This window comes from Bombus pyrosoma, linkage group LG13 (genome assembly GCF_014825855.1).
Source record: "Bombus pyrosoma isolate SC7728 linkage group LG13, ASM1482585v1, whole genome shotgun sequence".
NCBI classification, from domain to species: Eukaryota; Metazoa; Arthropoda; class Insecta; order Hymenoptera; family Apidae; genus Bombus; species Bombus pyrosoma.
Window position 1 is genome coordinate 2,786,759 of NC_057782.1, and position 19,554 is coordinate 2,806,312.

The 19,554-nt window shown below is 39.4% G+C and overlaps 2 protein-coding genes and 2 pseudogenes across 2 annotated transcripts in view; all 4 read right to left on the reverse strand.

Annotated features, from left to right (window-relative positions):
• The window catches only part of LOC122574515, a 130,179-nt gene that overhangs the window by 84,404 nt on the left and 26,221 nt on the right, over nucleotides 1-19,554 (reverse strand). The gene's annotated exons all lie outside the window — the stretch shown is intronic.
• On the reverse strand, nucleotides 97-938 carry LOC122574514. The gene is made up of 2 exons (XM_043742212.1): nucleotides 300-938; nucleotides 97-227 (listed from the first exon to the last, which is right to left on the reverse strand). The coding sequence occupies exons 1-2, from the start codon at nucleotides 936-938 to the stop codon at nucleotides 183-185; spliced, it is 684 nt and encodes a 227-aa protein (XP_043598147.1). The 3' UTR covers nucleotides 97-182.
• LOC122574513 lies at nucleotides 940-1,854 on the reverse strand (annotated as a pseudogene).
• Nucleotides 5,219-8,218, reverse strand: LOC122574516 (annotated as a pseudogene).

Consider the following 19,554-nt stretch of genomic DNA (forward strand, 5'->3'; position numbering starts at 1 on the left):
ATATTGAAACAGCCACGCAAAACCTAAACATCAGCATAATAAATGCTATATACTCTTCCACACCCACCAAGAGTACTATCAATAAATATGAATACCCCCACGACCCGTCGAAGACTACACGGAGTTTGGTGGTTTGACTCGACGCTTTGATTACGCCATGATGTGGTAAATAGTATCCGTTATCACNCTGAGTTGACCTTTGTCATATGTCCCAATGCCAGATACTCCTGTAATACCGTTCGATACTCTGTTTCGAAGCGTTGAAATCGGCGGTTGAGTGAGGCGAGTCGTTTAATTACCAGCGTTTTGGAGGGTCCGAGTGATTGGAGATGGTTGTTGAATGGTAGAGCGACTATGTATCGTCCTTCGCTGGTGCGTCTGATATGGGATTGGAAGTGTTCTTCGCATCGTCGATCTGCCTCTGAGACATGTGGAATCGAGGGTCCTTCGTCGATTTCCCAAAACCGCGCGAGGTCTGCTTGTAACGTCGTCGTGGATGTGTGAAACGTGTTTGCCACGGTTTGGGAAGTTGGACTCCCGCCGATTACCCAATCGAATCGCGTTTTTTGCAGATGCAGTGCTGGCTCGTCTGGCTGCATCAGGTTGATTTGTCCCACACACATCGCCGCGAGTGTGAACCCTGAACTTAATAGGACATCGATCGGGGCTGGTACGTGAAATCGTGGATCGGCCAATTTGAGATTTCTGGGTATCTCAAACGTCGAACGATCGATGGGTTCACTTGGAATGAATGTGGAGATGGTCGGGATAATAAGGAATGTTAACGTCCGTTCATATGTGCCGTCGGTGGAAGTGATCATGGCCGTGATGTATCGCTTAGAGGTCGTCGTCAAGGTGTCTAGAGATCCAATTGGGACCGAACATTTATTTTGTTTTATTTCCAGCGATTTTGCCAATCTTTCGGTAATGAAATTCATACTAGATCCGGTGTCGAGCAACGCTTGGTTGCCGTTTATTATTCAAAACGTGAATTTGCGCTGTGATGACTATATCATTATGTAATGATTCGAATGCTAATGGTTCAGTATGTTCGGTCGTCAATGGAATTTTCGATTGTTGGATATGCGTTCGTCCGTTACTGGTAGATAGGCTTGACGACGGGACTGTTCGTGGTGTCTCCGATCTATAGCTTGTCGTGTGTCCCTTATGACGAGTAGGTGAGGAATAGGATGGTAAAGAGGGAATGGTGCAGCGACTGTTCGATGGAGACGATTTCGGACTAGGCGTATTGGAACGAGTCCCCGAGTGATGTTTTTGTCTATGTAACATTGTGTGATGCCGTTCACCGCATACCCGGCATGATCCAGCGAAACACTGCTGTGCTGTATGTCCCTTCCCGAGGCAATTGAGGCATAATGATGCCTTTTTGACCTCCCGAATGCGTTCGCGAAGGGAGTAGGACTTGAAAGTGTCTCATTTCCAAATGAGATGTGGGCCTCCACAGGTGGGACAGGATGACGGAGTTTGGAATGTGGCGAGGGCATGCCCCCGTGGCGCGGATTGTCGTTGACGGGGACGTTGGTGTAACGGCCCCTTTGTCTCCTTTAATGTGGGATTAATGCGATCGCCGTTCGCCCGTGTTTTAAGGAAGCTTATCAAATGTGTGACTGAGGGCATCCTTTTGTCGGGTAAAGTACGATGCCATTCTTGAATGGTGGACGAAGGTAGTTTCGAGGTGAGGACGTTGATGAGAACGACGTTTGAGGTGACGGGTTCACCTAGTTTCTCTAACGCTCGAAGATTCACATTGACCGCTTCGAGAAAATCTTCCACTGCTTCGGGTGTTTCTATAGCTATTTGATGATAGTCGTCGATCAAATCCCAGTGACGCATGCAGACTTTACGGTGGCAGTCAAATTTTTCTTTCAGAAGGTCAAGAGCGAGAGGGTAATTGACCTCTGTGGCGTCTAACGATTGGTTACTTGTCGGGGCCCTTTTAGTCACGGATGATCGGAGATACTGGAATTTCTGGGTCGATGTCAGTCGTTCGTTTCGGTCTATCGTTGATAAGAAGGCGTCATAAAATGAATGCCACTTCTCCAGGGTGCCGTCAAAGCTAGGCAACTGAATTTCGGGCAATTTAATCGGTGTCGGCTCGCAATTAATGCTTGCCTCGTTATTTGTCGGTTTTGGGATTGATGTTTATTGTAAGCGCTATAGATGATGTTTTACGCGTATCGTTAACTTGTCAATCTGTTCAGTTATCTCGAGGCCGAGCGTATGTTCTTCGTCTAACTGTTCAAGTTCGAGTTGGATTGTCTCGAATTTCGTCGAAATGTCATTCAGCCGTTTCTCATAATGTGTTAGCTCCCCATCTTTCGGAGAGTCGGATTCTTCGTACTCGTCGATTTGTTTTGTTAAGAGTGTGAGTCGACCGCGATAATGGGTACGGCTTTGGCGCAAGACGGTGAGTCTGTCTGTCGTTGCCATGATTACAACGGCGCGTGAATTGTCGATATATGGAACGAGCTTACCTTCGTTGTTGTGGAATGGACGTTGGTCCGGGTATCGGTTGCTGCTCGTTACTGCGTGTATACTTCGTGAGGAAGGCGTTTCTTCCCGATTGTCCTCGTTTGGTTGTGTGATTGAAGTTGTTGGATTTCGTTGCGTTGATGCTTGCCCGGCTGCGACGGGAGGCTGCGTGGTTGCGTTCTCTTGCCAATGGGTAATGCTTCTTCGAAGGTGACACGTCTGATAGATACATTATTAGATCTGTCTTCTTATAGAGACATTATATTTCTTTATCCATAGCTTGTTTTCAATCTTCACTGTTTTCACAACAAATCGCCTCCTCAAATGTAGAAGGGATATCTACTCTACAATAATTTGCGTGAATCTCATTACTCTTTTCCTTTTCTGCATACCTTATTGTAATTCTCTTATTACGTGTGGATCTCTTAGGGATCTTTAAGCTTTCAGAACTATTATCATTTTCGTCTTCTCTACTTTCTAACTCTTCCTTATTCATGCTGTGCAATAAATAATTATCTTTACTACGGTCGCTATCTGCATCGAATGAATTCTTCTCAAAACCGATGCATTTTGTGTCTGTTCCTATGACTTCTACATGTCCAGCTACTGTTATTTCTTACATCTAATACGACTCTGTAAGCTACTTCACTATACCCTAACAGAATACCCATATCTACCTTCTTATACCATTTAGAAACTCTTTTTTGTTCTGACCTTCTTACAAAAACTTTACTTCCATATAGATGTAGATTTTCAACACTTGGTTCTTTCCCCAAGAATATTTCAAAAGGTATCTTTTTCTCTACAGTGTCTGCTAGTATTCGATTTTTCAAGTATGCCGTTGTACATACTATTTCCGGCCAGTACATTTTATGTACTTTTNGCATCCGCTACCAAGCAACGCGCCATGTCCATCACTGTTCTATTATACTTTTCCGCTGTCTAGTTTAATTCATGTACGTAGGTTGGGTAATTATTTGTTATGATACCTTTATCCCTAGCAAATTTATAAATTCGATTGTTTAAGTATTCTCTTCCATTATCGCATCTCAATATTTTTAATCTCTTGCCCGTTAAGTTCTCAACTTCATTTACAAACTGTACGAGAGAATCAAAGACCTCATCTTTTGATTTTATACAATAGCTACTTTGCTATAATCATCGATAAATGAAATAAAATATTTCTCTCCATTTAATCCGGTAGTCTTAAAGGGACCGCACACGTCCGTATGAATAATTTCCATTATCTCCCTAGCCTTAGTTCGATTATTCTTGAAAGGTAAATTATGCATTTTACTTTCTATACACATCCTACATTTCAAAAATTCCTTTTCAAAGTTATTCGGTATACCTGTCACTAGCTGCTCTTTACCCAAAATATTTAAGTATTTAAAATTTACGTGTCCTGGCATCCTATGCCATCTTTCCTTTTTACTCATACCACTACGTTCGGCACTGTTTCCTAAATGCTCCTTCCCTTTCAATATACTTTTCTTTCTATATGTCCCATTTTCTTTGCCTGCTGCAGCTGTAAGTTTATTGTTCTCATCTATTATTTTTGCAATATTTGGTTTTGAAATAACCATATTATTATTATCCGTTAATTTGCCTAAACTAATCTAGTTTGCGGACATTTTGTTCGCATAATACACTTTATTCATTTTTATTTTATTTCGCTTTCCAAATGCTTCAAAGTAGCTTATAACATTTCCTACTTTTGTTGCTTTTATCGATCTATTATCGCCTAAATATATATTTACCGGTTCTTTAAGGTCAATACATTTATCAAAGTAATTTACATTGTTAATTATGTGATCGGTACAACCGCTATCTAATAGCCACATTATTTCGTTATCACTTATCTCATTAATCTCGCTGCTGTGTGCTGCGTGCGCCGTTGCCATCTATGTGCCTGCTCCTGAGTTGCCACGCTCGCTCGTGCCGGCTGCTGATTGATTTGATGGAAGTTTCCACGTCCCCTGCTCGTATTACCTTTGTTTCCTCTTCCTCTGCTGCGACCACGTGTTGACCCATGCCAATAACTGTTACTGCTTCCCGCTTGGACGCCATTTTGACACTCTCTGGCAAAATGTCCTAGTCTTCCACATTTGAAGCATCCTTCCTTTTTTCCAGCAAAGGGGTTAGTTTTCATTTCTCCTCGATTGGATTTATTTTTCTTCTCCGCTATTTCGATTTTATTCTTCACGTACCCTACCGTTTGATTCTCTTCTTTCAATGCATCTGTTATATCCGCCATGTAGCTATACTCTTCGGGTAACGTATTCAGCAAGTAATTCAGCTTTTCCCTCTCACTCACTTGTGCGCCCGCACTTTTTAATTCATTTATTAGTTTTTCAAAATCGCTAAAGAACGATGCTGAATCACTGTATTTATCAAGACTTATCTTCTCCAATCTCTTTCTGCACACGATCTGTAGTTCTGTAGACTCTTTCAAGTTCATTTCGTCGAACTTTTTCATTATTTCATACGCTGTTTTTTCTTTCCTAATATATCCTAATTGTATATTCGTGATGGCACTGTAAATTATGTTTATTGTCTTCGCAACCTTTTTATCCCAGTCTGCGTTGTCTGTTTCAGTCTTCACTCTAGTTATAACAACATCGCATTCTTTATACCTCAGAAACATCGTTATTCTTCTCTTCTACATACTGTAATCCTTACCATCAAATACCGGTATCATAATTTCCGATCTCTCCGTTTTAATTGATTTCTTATCCCTTACTCAAGCGTTCCTACGTGCTCGAAGTATATTTTTCTTTTTTTTTTTAATATCCTTTGAACGTTTCTTCCCTTACTAAAACTCACTAAATGACTTTTTGCCTGATATGCATCGCGGGCATATAGCAGAGCAATGAATGCACCTAGTTCCCTCTTAGTCCCAAATACTCTAAATGCTTCTTCTTCCGTACATTTTATTATATGATCCCTTATGCGGTGATCAATGATTTGATAAAATGCCGTCTTTATTTGTCTTTTCATTATATGCCGTTTATTATGTGTGTATTATGTATGTGTATTATGTGTGTATGATGTCCTGGCAGATTTGGGACTTGCATCTATTTCTTTTCAAACTGTCCCATCGGGCCCAGTTTCGATACGTTGTTTCCCTAAATCAGTCTCACTCTTTGCTGTCAACGACAATTTCTTTCCTTTTTGCCCTGAATGTGAGCGCTTATTTACAAATAATATTCAACTCTGATTCGGTTGTAAATAACTTTTTATTTGTTTCCATGCCGTTTTCAGTTGCTGAAGTTTCTTGTTCATCGCACACTGAACAGTCTTCTTCTATGTCCGTTATTTCTTTTTATAATTTTTTTTTTAAGTTGACATTTTTAGCCTAAATATTTATCACAGAATAATACCATGTACGTAATACAAAATTATTGTCAAATTTGATATGCTTTACTTTTCCTTTTATAACAACTTTACACAAAACGTTCTGAGATACTTTCTGTCTGAGTTTTAGAGATAACAAGTTTAGATGTCGACTGATTGATTAACAAACTGAGATGTATTCTAGTCGAAAGGACAATACCAAGTAAGAATATGGTCTATGACGGCGATGTTTACACGAAAATATTGATGAGTATTGGCTGCTCTCCACCAACGGTTATTCGAGGGTGGAGTTGGGAAAGCTTTTCCCATATTTTATCGCAATAAGTAATAGCCCTAAGAAACTTCTCGACTTTTAAAATGTTTGTAGCAGTGGACTGTAAAAAATGCCAAATTTTATGGCGGTTCCTTAGGATTATTATAGGCCTGAGTTGATATGTCTTGATTGATAAGCTGGTGGCCATCTTAATCGAGGGATGGGATTATGTTTTATAACAAGATTACGGGTGTACAGCTGCTATTATTTGTTATTACCGATTTTGTTTGTCATCTGACCTTGAGGTAGCCTTTTCTTTGTACTGATTGCATTTAAAATATTTTGTCGGGCGGTCAAATTGACAGCTCGCGGTAGACAAGGCAGAATACAAATTTTTCTTAGAAAATAAAAGAACAAATTAAAAGTAAATACCGAAAAATATATTGTATGCATGTTTTAGGAAAAATCAAAAATTATGAAGCGATATGATAACGTTTAAATATGGTTAAATTTTTAGGTTAAATAAGTTCGAGAGCGGCCAATTTGTCCGGCGCTGTTAGGTTTAGTGTTAAAAGGGGCGAAAATATTTTCTAGACTGGATGCAAATTCGAGGCACCACCATATTAAGCTAGATAAGAAAAGTCAACTTCTAGGTATGTTCGTAACTTTCCTTGGCAGGTACATGTTTACCGTTTGGCATAAACTGCTTATCGCATTATTTTTCAAAAATGTGTTCAGGTCTGTCTTCAACCATATCGAATGTAGACAACAAGACCTTAAAAATCGTTTTTGCACGTTTGCAAAGAGGAGTCACTCTAAACAAAAATAAATGTATTTTCGCTGCTTGCGAAATCGATCGAATGTCCGAACATTATCGATATTCTGCCGGAGCGCGTGTCACGTAGGAAACACAAGAAATTACGAAAATGATAGATCGCCGGTGATCTCCTCGCGATAATAATTTTCCGGTGATGATGCAGTTGACTCTCGGTACGTTTCTTCTGCATTCTTTGTTGTTTGGTTTACTCGAGGTGGGGTGGTTCCTTGATTGCTGAATGGAAAAATTCGAGAGCAGCATATCTCGGCTGTGTCCGATTCGTGAGCACTTGGGATATTTTAATTTCATTCGGTCACTTGATGGTTGGCTAAAAGCTTGTGGTTGTAGATCGGTAGCACTTCGTTTAGATACGGGCGTAGTGTTATTAGATTGATTCTTTGGGCGGTTGACAACACGATTTGTTTCTCGTAACCATTGTTCTTTATCAGCTGCTAATTATTGGGCGAGGTTCAGGTTTTTCGAATCGCTAGCTACTGCTATCTGTCCTATTTCATATCGTAAATTAAGTAAATACGTTTTTAGTGCTTCACGTTCTGCGATATCCATGGCTACGCGTCGTTCAACCGGCGTGCGGTTTTCGTTTTGAACTGCGTAATTTAATTCATTGAGCTGTTGTCGGAATCTAAAGTTGAAAGATTGTACGGTTTCTGTTATTCCTTGTTTTAAATTTTTCAATTTATCCCTGCAACAGCTAACAATGGTTGGTGCTCACGTTTTCTCATAAACATGAATATGGGTCTTCAAAGTTAATTTTTATACTTAAAGTACTTTATACTTAATTCTTATATTCCTTTTCGCGTTATCGGTTATCTTTTCAGTAAGTATAAGATCTAATAGGAAATCTCTAGCACTTGCCTTGCACCTGGCTCTTGCTTTGCGGACTTATAGGATAAAATCTTCAACACCTACGTCGTCTCGATCCCGTAGTGCCTCAACAGTACGTATGGCCTCTCCTGCTTGGAGCCCTTGTTCTTCGCCGCAGTCGTTTCTTTGACTAATCATGACGTGACTAATTCGTGGTCTTTGTAAAGCGTTTGGTCCGTCGGTTTCGTCGTCTGTCACGTTCTTGGCACCGGTTTCTAAGTGGGTGCTGATCTGTGGCTGGTCGGTTTCAGTGTGGTATTTCACTCCTATAGTTTTTGCAAGGTCACGTATTTCCTTGGCCCGGTTTCTATCACTAGTTTCCGTAAATTCTTTTATTCTGTTAATGTTTTGATCGGTATTACTTCTGAGTTAGACTTTGAAGCTGTTCGAGAATAGTAGCGATTAATTCGTTTTGTTTTGCCGTACTCATGTCAGTTGGATTCATCTTGATAGATATGATATTTTCAGAAGAATCACTATCTTCAGAACGTATTTCGGGTTCACGGTTTCGATAATGTACGAAAGCCAGCTTACCGAGATTCTTTGTAGATCCTTCTTTTGATCAAGGAGGTGACCGTGGTCCTTCGCTGTAGAATCCGTAGAGTTCCCGTTGAAGTTTCCTCTTGATGCGTTGAATGGATCTTGGCAAGGATCGCTAATTTTGTCACGTAGGAGACACAAGAAATCACGAAAACGATAGATCGCTGGTGATCTTGTGACATCAGCAACATCTTAATCTACATCAGAGATAAAACATCGACCCGCGAGCTTCGGACTCTTTTGCACAGGTCACCACCTTATCCTCATAGCCTACACCGAGGCTATGACACTCCTTAGTCTACATCATAGATAAGACATCGACCTCCGACCTTTGGACACTTTTGCACATCATAACCTACACCGAGACCCTCAACATCCCCAAACTGAAACTTATATAAGCCGAGACTTCAGCCAACTCGGGCAGTTCTTGTTCAGCCTTTCTCTGATTTAGTATTATTCTACCTCTGTAAAACCATTGTATTTATAATAAAGTTTGATAAAAGAAAGTTAATAGTTGGGTTACGGCTCAACCTTCTTTTTTTATAATCTAAATCTCAAGTTTACGTGACAATCTCCTCGCGTCGCAGTTCGAACGTTTCACAAATAAGGTGAAGAAATTGAACTTTGTATATGGTAATAGAATTTATTATGCAAATCCAACAGAGTGCTTATTTTCCGTTACTATTTGGTTATTGTTTCGCTGGCTGTGACATGGATGTTTAGCCTATCCTATTACTGTTTCTGAGGCCTTCTCAGTGGAGAAGTGTGGCCTTCTTGAGCATGCGACACGCGTGTCCGCCATCGACCACTTTTCTTTGCCAAATCTTACAGATGCACTTCCTCGGAGCAGTAAACTACGTCGGCAAATAGAATACCGAATAAATCGTAAATCCTCAAACAGCTTATTTCTTCGCTAACAGATAACGTTCGTTTCGTGTGGCCTGAAGTTCAAAAACGAGTGTTCGAAGAGATACAGAATCGTGTGAAAAGAACATCAACTTTAGCACATTTTGACTTTTCCAGAAATATTATAATTTAAGCAGATGCATCGAGTTATATTGTGAGCGAAGCTCTGCTGCAAAAAGACGAAAACAAAAGTCGGAAGGTTGTAACGTATGCTTCAAAAACGTTGATCTCGCGCAAGGGAAAATACAGCCAAATTGAAAAAGAAACTCTGATTTCCGTTTGCTATAGAGCGTTTTAAAGAATATATGAGTACATTAACCGTCTGAGTCCCAAGCAGCGCAATCGCGCTGTTTAGATTTTGTGTCGAAAAGTCTCAGTACATTTGAACCCTACGGACGATTAATGATATTTTGTATTTCATTGTTATCTTCTCAATAATTTTTATTGAACAAAACTTGAAATATTTATAAACTAATAGTACGCACATATAATAATATAGATGTATTTCATAAAGTAACAAATATGATGAGCCGAAAATATTGTGCCGCTTGTTTCTCTCCGCAAGCGATACGACAAGCGCTATTGCGCTGTTCGGGATTTTTCGACCCTGTTTTTTCAATGACCCCAGGGACTCAAACGGTTAACGTTACATTGTAAACCGCTGTTGCAAGCAGTTTCAGACGAAACCATCAGCCATCGTTCATACCCAAATTGCGTAGATTACGCATACGTTTAATACGGTACTATTATAAAGTGACCTATATTCTGGGACAACAGTTAGTTTTCGTGAACTCTTTGCCCGGTATAAAACTCTCTAAACTCTAGGCCAAAGTGAGAATAATGCCGATAGTTGGCATAAGAAAAAGAGTTTGTTAAGCAGAATCAACTGCGAGCAAGAAGCTGTACACTGTAGACAAGATGTATCGTGTAGATGCTTTCTCAGCAGAAAGCGTTCGTGCAGAAAATTCATACTAATATTCTGTCATTGCGAAAGAAGGTCTTTTGGAGCCTTTTAGGTAGATTAACTGTGTACACATACTTGGCCGAGTTATTGGGATGATTCTCTAGTCTGGATTTATACCTCCCTCTTGGGCTTGGGATTATTTCTTCGGCTACTGTTGGCATTTCCAAGTCCTTTATAAGCTCGTTATTGCGTACGTATCGTGATGCGTTACTTATATTTGTTAGGATTGTGGATCATAGTGCTTCGAATTTAGCAATGTGATCTTTTGCAGCCATAAACAACTTTCTATATTTAGTTTAGGGTATGAAGGGATTGCAAGGGCTTGTTGCGATTGTTCTGTGATGTGTCTTTATTTCGATAGCGGATAACATATTTTCTTCCGGGCATACACGATCGTAGTTTCTTACTAACTATCGCCTCGCAGTTTTTCGCTTTCTTTAAGATCCGAAGGCACTCCTTTTTTTTACTTAATTGACTAACTCCCATACTGACTCAGCCAATTAGGTATTTGCTTATCACTCTTATCACACTTCTCTCTTAATACGCTTCAAGATCAGAGTGCTGCTTGGAGGGAAATTTGTAGATGTACACTCGGTGACACGGTGGGACTTCTTCCGGGCTCGAGCCACTTGACGTAGTTTGCTCTGGTCAGCGGACCTTCGACAAGTAGGGTCTTTAGAAACTCGGAATTTATGACTCTCGCAAACACTATCGAGGTTGGTAACAAAATTTGATCGGAAAAATGCATACACGCAAAAGTAATGAAAGCGACGGATAAAAAGCAGCTTCCTTGAAAATAGCTTCGCTGACGCGTGTCATAAATTGTACCGATCATTGGTACACAAAAGATTTTTACTTGTGTATGTCCTTGAGCCAGTATAAATTTTCTCTTTTGATAGTTTGATTTGCAGGTTGATCTGTAAAGCAATGTTCACTAGATTTGATATTCCAGAAGTCTCGAGAACTGACTGCGGTACGCAATTTTTAACCGATCTTGGTCGGTTTGCGAGTGATTTAGATTTTGAACAAGTTCATCAACAACGTAGCAAGTTTTCCAAGATTCTCATAGAGCAATGGCGTTGCCGAAGCCGCGGTGGAGATTGCTAAAAGCAACATAAAAAATTCGAAGGTATTAGGGTAGGGCTTTTACCTTCTAGAAAAACGCCACTAGAAAACGCTTATTCGCCTGCAGAGTTAATAATTCCAGAAGGATTCGGTCTCATATTCCTATTTTTCCGAAAAACTCGGGCTCTTTCGTGGAACATGATAAAGTAGCTCTCAAAGAAAGTATGAGAAAAGAGGTGCAGGGGAAATTGTACGATAAGCGACACCAGCGTTTGAAGAAGCTACCCGAATCGAGTAAAGACGACAAAGACTGAGTGGTAGACGTGAGATTGTATGGCGAAGATGTATATCAGGATAATAATCCTAATCCGTATATAACCAGAACGGAAAAAAGTAACACAGTTCGACGAAATGGATGACTCGTTCTTGCTGCTTACCAGCACGATCTGGAGCAACGTGATTGTGCACGAATAATTCGTAATCTTATGCAAACCAGCGCAGCGTGCAAAATGGAAAGCAATGTAAATCGTCTGCAGTCAGGCGTCTCCAGACACTGCGAATCAGCGATCAGCGGAAGCTGAGCCAGCTCCACCACACTCCACCAAAACAATGCATCGATCGTAATCGACAACCGAGCTAAGAACAGCGAAACCCATCGCGAGTGCAGTGAAGATGTTGCAGGCGGTAAGCTCAATGGCGAAGAAAAATTTATTTCTTTTGTATAATCGTGCAATTCCTATTTATATATCTTCAAATAAAAGAAAGAAACCGCACTCTGGCTGACTAGGCTGTGGCTGAACCACGATCATATAAACAGGTCTCGATATTCATATACCGAAGCTTAGGGAAAACCATTAAAAAATTGAGTCGTGGCTAGTTGTGAAAAATCAACATGGAAAACGAAAATGTCTCAGACAGAGGCACTCTACTTTGTCGCTACTCGCGAAAGTCTATGAACACCTTTGACCAGAAACGAATCGGTGATCTAAATCTCGACCGCGATCTGCGACGTCTCGAACTTGATGTCGAAGGTCGGCGCGTTAATTTGTGCCTCTAATAGGCACAGCCTCATTTTCAAGAAAATAAAGTTTAAACATGTTTAAATTTATTCTTCACGTACGTTTTTGTAGTGGCACACGAGTCAACGGAAGATTCGAATCCGAAGAGATTCGTATTGTTGTGCCTTGGAGTTGTTTTGGTTTGCTAGGTTTAAAGGTAAACAAACTCCGGGCAAAACATTATCGCCGTTATTTGTAATCGTCAACCGAAGTTACATTTGTACTTTTTGTAATACCACAGGTCGATACAACTAGACGAACGTGCTCTCTAGGGCAATCTTTATAGCGAGTCATATAGTCGAATAGCGAGGGTAGAGTTGAACAGTAGCATTCAGCGAGCGGCGATTACGACCGGCATACTCTAACTCTGTACTTGTATTTAAAGTGATTTTAATATGCACTGACTATTACAATTTTATCACTCGTCTCTTTAACCCTTTCGCTTCGAGCGCCGCTTATAGGCGGCATCCAGGAGATGACCTGTGGATACGAGCGCCGCATATATGCGGTGACCATGCAACGACTCCTGGGTCTGGCACCCCATATATCCGGCATCCAAATGAAGCATATACAAATGCTATCTGTAGTCAATAATATATTTTTTCGTTATCAGCAGAACATCTTCTGTTGATTTTGACATATTGGATTAATTACTCCTTAAAGTTACTCATTGTTGAAACAACATCAAAACGTTTCACGCAATGTATTTTAAACATCCAAACGATCGTATACTGTTTCATGCTCGTGTTCGCCTTCTCGTTGCACCATGTAGCGGTCATTCCGCAAGACTTTCACCACGCGGTACGGCCCAAGGAACTTCGAAAGTAGCTTTAGCGCAGGATCGCCCTGCATCCACTTGATCGCCACCAGATCTCCCGTCTTGTACTTTGTCACCTTCTTGCGTCTTTTGTTAAACGCCCTTCGCCGACAAGAGGTCGGATTGATAGCTCGCCATCGCACTACCTCAAATTTTCTCGTACCAGTCTCATTCTCGCTTTTCATTCGCTCTTTAGAACTCACGCTAGGCCATGTGTTTGTTCGACTCTATAATTCGCACGATACTCTGTGCATCCTACGAAAACTTCATCGCAACCGTCCGTGTCGTTTCCACCCGACGCTACCGCGGTTATGTTCGTCCCAACTGATTCATCTAACAAATTTTTATTCATGACGACGGTGTCCTCGAGAAAAGGAACATGAAGAGATCCGTTCCTTTTTTCAACTACGACCGGGTTTGCAATGTCACATTGAGACTGATCTATTACTTTGTCTTGCTACATTTCTATATCTACTTTAAACATCTCCAGGAGTCTATTACATTCTTTCTTCTCTACTTTACGAATAGAAATGTTTCCTTTCTTTATGCTTACTTCGACGGTATTCAAGAAGTCTACGCCAATTATCAACGAATGTTACATCACGGTGTCTGAAACTACATGTATCGTTAAAACGTACAACTCATCGTCTATCAGAACGTTAGTCGAAAATTCTCCGAGTGTACAAATTTTTTCGAGACCGATACCGCGAAATTCAACAATATTCTGACTTAATTTTCACATACTGATCCGCTCGCATTAAAGTTAGTTCGCTACCGGTATCTATTAGCGCGCTCAATTCGAAATTTCCGACCTTAACGTCTTTACCACGCTTCGTCTGCAACAATCGCCACGTACTAGAAACAACTTTATGGGACTCGCTCAGGTTGTCGCACTTCGATACGATGTGTCCGTACCCTCTATACTTAAAACACTTAGGTCCCTTTGACCTATTCGGACACTCTGCACACACGTGTTCTTCGTTACCGTAATTGTAACATCTTGTCCTTTTTACTGCATTTCTAGATTGACTGGGCTTCTTGCTGTTCTCAATCTTGGCCGGCTCCGCAATCGACTTTGTTCTACGACACCTCTGTTCCTCGTACATGATTAACATCTTTCTCTATCTTTGATTGACATAGAGCCGTGCAATATAGACTTATTGCTCTCGTCGTCTATTATCTCGTCTACTATGTATTCCACGTTTGCTTCTTTTTCCATATCGACATGACTAGCTATTTCAGGCATGCGATACATATAGGCTAGGCACGCTTCATCACTTCTCTTTCTCGTTTCTCTAAGTTTCTGATGCACTTATCTGCTATTAATCCTTTTAGAGAACTCTTTAATTAGCCCTCTCTTCAGCTCATGCCAAGTCCTGACATGGCACTCGAAGCTCACAAATATTTTCGCTGATCCCTTCAGCAGCTTCCTCGCGTAGATCGTCTTTTGTCCATCCGACCATATGCACGTATCTGCGACTTCCTTCAACGACTCGAACCATCGCTCGACATTTTCGCCTTTGTCGCCACTAAACGACTCTAACGCGTCTTCGACGTCCTTGAAGCTCAATACCGAACCAACGCAGGCCTTTCGATGATACTCGTCACGGTCCTGGTACACCACTCGCATGCCTCTCTTGTATTCTGTCACGCTTTTCTTATCGTCTTCGTCCTGAATTTCACTTTCATCGTCACTTTCTTCACCCGACGATATATCGTTTCCTTTCAGGGCCGCCTGTAGCCGTGCGCGTAATTCGGTTCTTCTTCCTGTTATTCCTAACCCCAAGGTAGCGAGGCGCGTTCTCAACTCCCTCGTCCTCAGCTTCTCGAGGTCTTCGTCTCCGTCTTGATTGCGCTCAGCTCTCTGCCCGCTTCTTAGGTCTCACTGGTTTGTTAATTCTTCACCGCACTTCGATCACTTAGGAGTCGATCGGCCGACCCTATACGCTCGGTTCAGCCTGGCGATCAGCACTAACCTCGCACCAGATATAGGAAGATTCATCCGTGCGAGCTTACTCCTCAGTTCCTCCAGCGTCGAGCCCTCTTCACTTGACAATTTTTATCTTTTTTTTATCTTCAACGTTTGCCATTTTTATCTTTTTCTACACTAGCACCAATAGTTCCGTTAAAACGTGTCGTTCTCTGTCTTGTTCAATCCCGGAGGGGCCCCCACTTGTAGTATCGGGAAATTTAATTTACAAATTTAATTTATAAATTTTTCCCCGACTATTTACAATTTATTTACAATAAATTAGCTGTACAGATATTAATTAAACAGAAAACAATGGTTGTTTAACTGGAACTAAATACAAAAATCGTACTTTATCTCAAACAACTCTTGCAACCCAACAACGCTATCAACTCTACTCCTTGACTTCTAGACTAACTCTGACTCTCGATTCACACTCACTTCTCGATTCGCACACTCTGGCCTTTTGGTCAACACTCTTTGAACCCAAAATCGTCCTTCTCCTCTAGCGTTCTTTTCTTTTTTCTCTAATCTCACCGCGCCCATGCTCCGCAAGAACTAGGTGACCTTAGTCACATAGGCTTTCTTCGATGTAAACTAACAACTGAAGGGCAGGCGATATTGTTTTTATGATTCGACCGATCTCTAATTAGGCCTTTTCTTCACGATACTACACTATTAAATCCATTGACAGTGAAACGATATTTCATATACGTTCAGTGACAGTACTTCGGCGGACTGGACTGCCGAAGCGAAAGGGTTAATAAACCAACACGTATAATAGCCCACCTCATTTTCAAATCTATTTTCCTCGAAAAGAAAATATCTTATGAAATGTTGAAGTGATTCTCACTTCTAGGAAAGAACCAGCCATTGAGTATTGCTGAGCTCTAAATCAATTTGAAGGGCCTCTCAGCCCTTTTAAATTTTAATAGTCTTTTTTAGGAACATGCCATGCACAGACGGTGCAGCGGGGTGTACATGGGCCAGTTTTCATAATTATATAAATACCCATAGGCCCATCTGGATTAGCATACACTGTACTTGTACTTATACTTATATTTACTTAAATATATTTCTATTACACATTCATCCACGCGTTCCTCTCTATTTTATCGAGATAAACCTTAACATGAAAAAGTGTTATTCTACGTTTTTAACTTATTTTCACACGTCATTTAAGCTTCTATTAATTATTTACTTCTGTTTAGAGCGGAATTAGCCAAGTTTATGTATATCTTTCCAAATTCGATTTTCTTGCTAAGAGGAACCTGGTTGTACCACCAACTATGGGACACCTCTCTATATAATAGTTCTTCGCTGCTATTAGGTCGTATTAGCATCGTTATTTACGTAAGGTTGCTTTTCATAGCTGACTTCTTACTTTTCAAGTAATTAAATAATTCTGTCGTATCACGCACGTCATCTTCGTATTACTATGAAGTATACGTAAATGTCTCGGTTTTTGCAATTTGCTTCGTATTTGCTAAGGTTCATTTTTTTTAGTTAATTTGCTAATTTTTCACACGAAAACAAAAAAGGGTTGAGGAAGCACTAAAGAAGTACGAACAAATCAAAAGAGAAAGGACGTTAGAAGAAGAGAGAAATAAGAGGATTAGCTCATCTAGGAAGAAACTAGACTTTGATCAAGTCACTAAGAGTATGATTTGCAAAGAATCATTTAATATCAGGTGCTATATATCAAATGTAAAGGTTGGGCTAACGTGAAGTGATCATCGATCATTTTACTTGTGACATTCTTAAATTAACGGCTCAAAAAAAAGTTCTACTGTATTTAAATGTTTTTTACTAACTGTTGAAGTAACTATCTCAAGAAAAACTCTACATCTTTATTTATGTATATCCGTTACCTAGGAGCCGCTATTACGCAGAAAACAGAATTTAGTGAAACAAAAAATATCCTAAATAAGGAGAGGTTCATATTATTGTACCCTTGAATATACATTATGTTTTGGATTACAAGGTCTAGGAACAAAGGAACTAATAAATAGATTTCTATTTATGTTCCTTGTAGCCTTTAGCTAAAGCTGTAAGGTTAATCTTTTTGGTAATGCCCTTTTGCTATAAATATATGAACGTGCTCCCTATCGATTCTATTGTATTGTAACACTACATATACTGTGTATAACACTGTGTATAAATTTACACATTATACTTATACTTATACCTTCATTTATTTAAATATATTTTCCTATTACAAATTCATCCACTCTATCATCCACTCAATTATCTAGACATTAAAGTTTGCTAACTAAATAATTAAGCTGACGTCAATGTTTCATTCGTTACAAATTATAACTTTCTTATTTTTGCGAATTATTAATCTTTATGTTAAAATTAAAAAAAAACGACGTGTCCTCTTTTATTAAGTATCATTGTATCATGCACTACAAGTTACTTCTTTCAAATTTGACTCTTACCAAAAGTAGGCCAAATTAAAGCACAGGAACTTAGAATAACCGATATTCTACGAATCTTTACTAATCCAAATTAATACCGATTTCTCTCTTCGATAGAATGGTCTTCTTTTCATTTATTGGTCGCTTTTGAGCTTAATATATAAGTACATACATATTATCATACATATACATATATTTATCTCTCAGCTATATACATTATTCCCACTCATATTGTTATACTAATCGCCGCACATTACATCTAATAGCAGTAAAGATCTATAGGGATCTATATCTTTCGCATGATTTCCCAAAGCTAAGATTATACGTTTCAGATCTGCTATCTCATGCCATAATCGCTACCAAATACACGTTCAATGCATTTTCCTATTATATGGAATCGGTTACTTAAGTTTTCTCTCTGCGGAGTTACAGCTCGTGAATACGATCACAGACAAATATTCTCGCTAGAATGCGTGCACGGTCACGTACGTACAATGGTGCTTCCGTACACACAGAATTTTTTGTTGTGCAACGACGATTTACTTGTCGAATTGCTGTATCGCTTCGTGCTCTAGCATTTGTTTAAATTAAGAGAATCAAGAATTTGTATTCCTCTTAAAGGAAAATAGAGGATGGCGAGTTTCTTATCTTAGCTTTTGAATGACGACGGTGGATATCTTTCTATTGTTGTTGATAATTGCTTTGATTATGTAATACGCTTGTTTAGTATCCAATACATTTATTTTCTGCATCCCCACAATGTCAAAAAGAAAGACGAAGGGAAAGGTAGATTGCGAAGAAAAAGAAAGCCTGCATAAACTTTATGAGGCTTTAAGAATGGCTATTCCACATTATAGGAACTGAATTATCATTTTTGTTTCAGAAGCAAAATTTAAGATAACTGTATTTCGAGATCAATTGATAGTACTCCTTCCCTGCCACACATTTAAAGCCTTAGAATTAACCCTTAGAGTGCTATGGACGCATATATGCGTTCTCACACAACCATTCAATTTAGACTAAAAGTGGCATTAAAGTGACGTGATAAAAAAGACGTATGGATATTTCGTTGAAACAAAAAAACAAAAAATGAATTATCAAATTGGCAAACCAAAGTGAAAACCAAAGTGTGTAGTAGACTACAATGCCTTGATGGGCGCAGTTGATAAAATCGATGATTTTGAGTTCGCTTTACTGCGATCGAAAAAGCACAAAATGGTATAAAAAATATTTTTTCCATCTCTTAGACCTCGCTATATATAATGCATATATTCTTTACAAAAGTGCTAATAATGAAACTGGAATATTTGAAAATATTTGGAATATTTCTTTTGCTTCTCATAAATGATATTTTGCAAAGATCCCCACCAAGCAGAGTAAAGGCTAAAGGAGGAAGAGTTCATTCACACGACCTTCCATTTCGGTTAACGGAGAGGCATTTTCCTACATCCTGCATAACTGAAGAAAATAATAAACATTCTTCACGACGAAGATACGCTGTTTGTACTAAACATAATCGCAGAACTGATTCTGCGTTACGAATGCGAAAAATGTAACATTGTCTTATGTATTGAACCCTGCTTTGAGATATACCATATAATACAAAATTATTAAATTTTTAATTTAAAAGATATAATTTAAAACTTTTATATTTTTCATGTTATTATTGCTTAACACTAGAACTACCACGTGGGTCAAAATGGCTGTTTTGACAACTTTATCTTAAAATTCCTACTTCATGTTATATTTTTTCTCCGCAATGATGTAATGACTTTTGCAGGGATAGTTAAAGGAATAATATAATAAACTTTAATTTTGTTTTATTCATTTAATATAAAAGAAATTTTGTGTCATGGCTACTTATACCAGTATAGGACAAGTTCACCCGGCATATTGACTGGTAAAGATGATAGAAGTCAACGTTTGAAAAATAACAAATTTGCACTAATATCAACCGTATGGGGTAAGTTTATTGAAAATAGCCAGAATTGCTATAAACCTGGTGCAAAC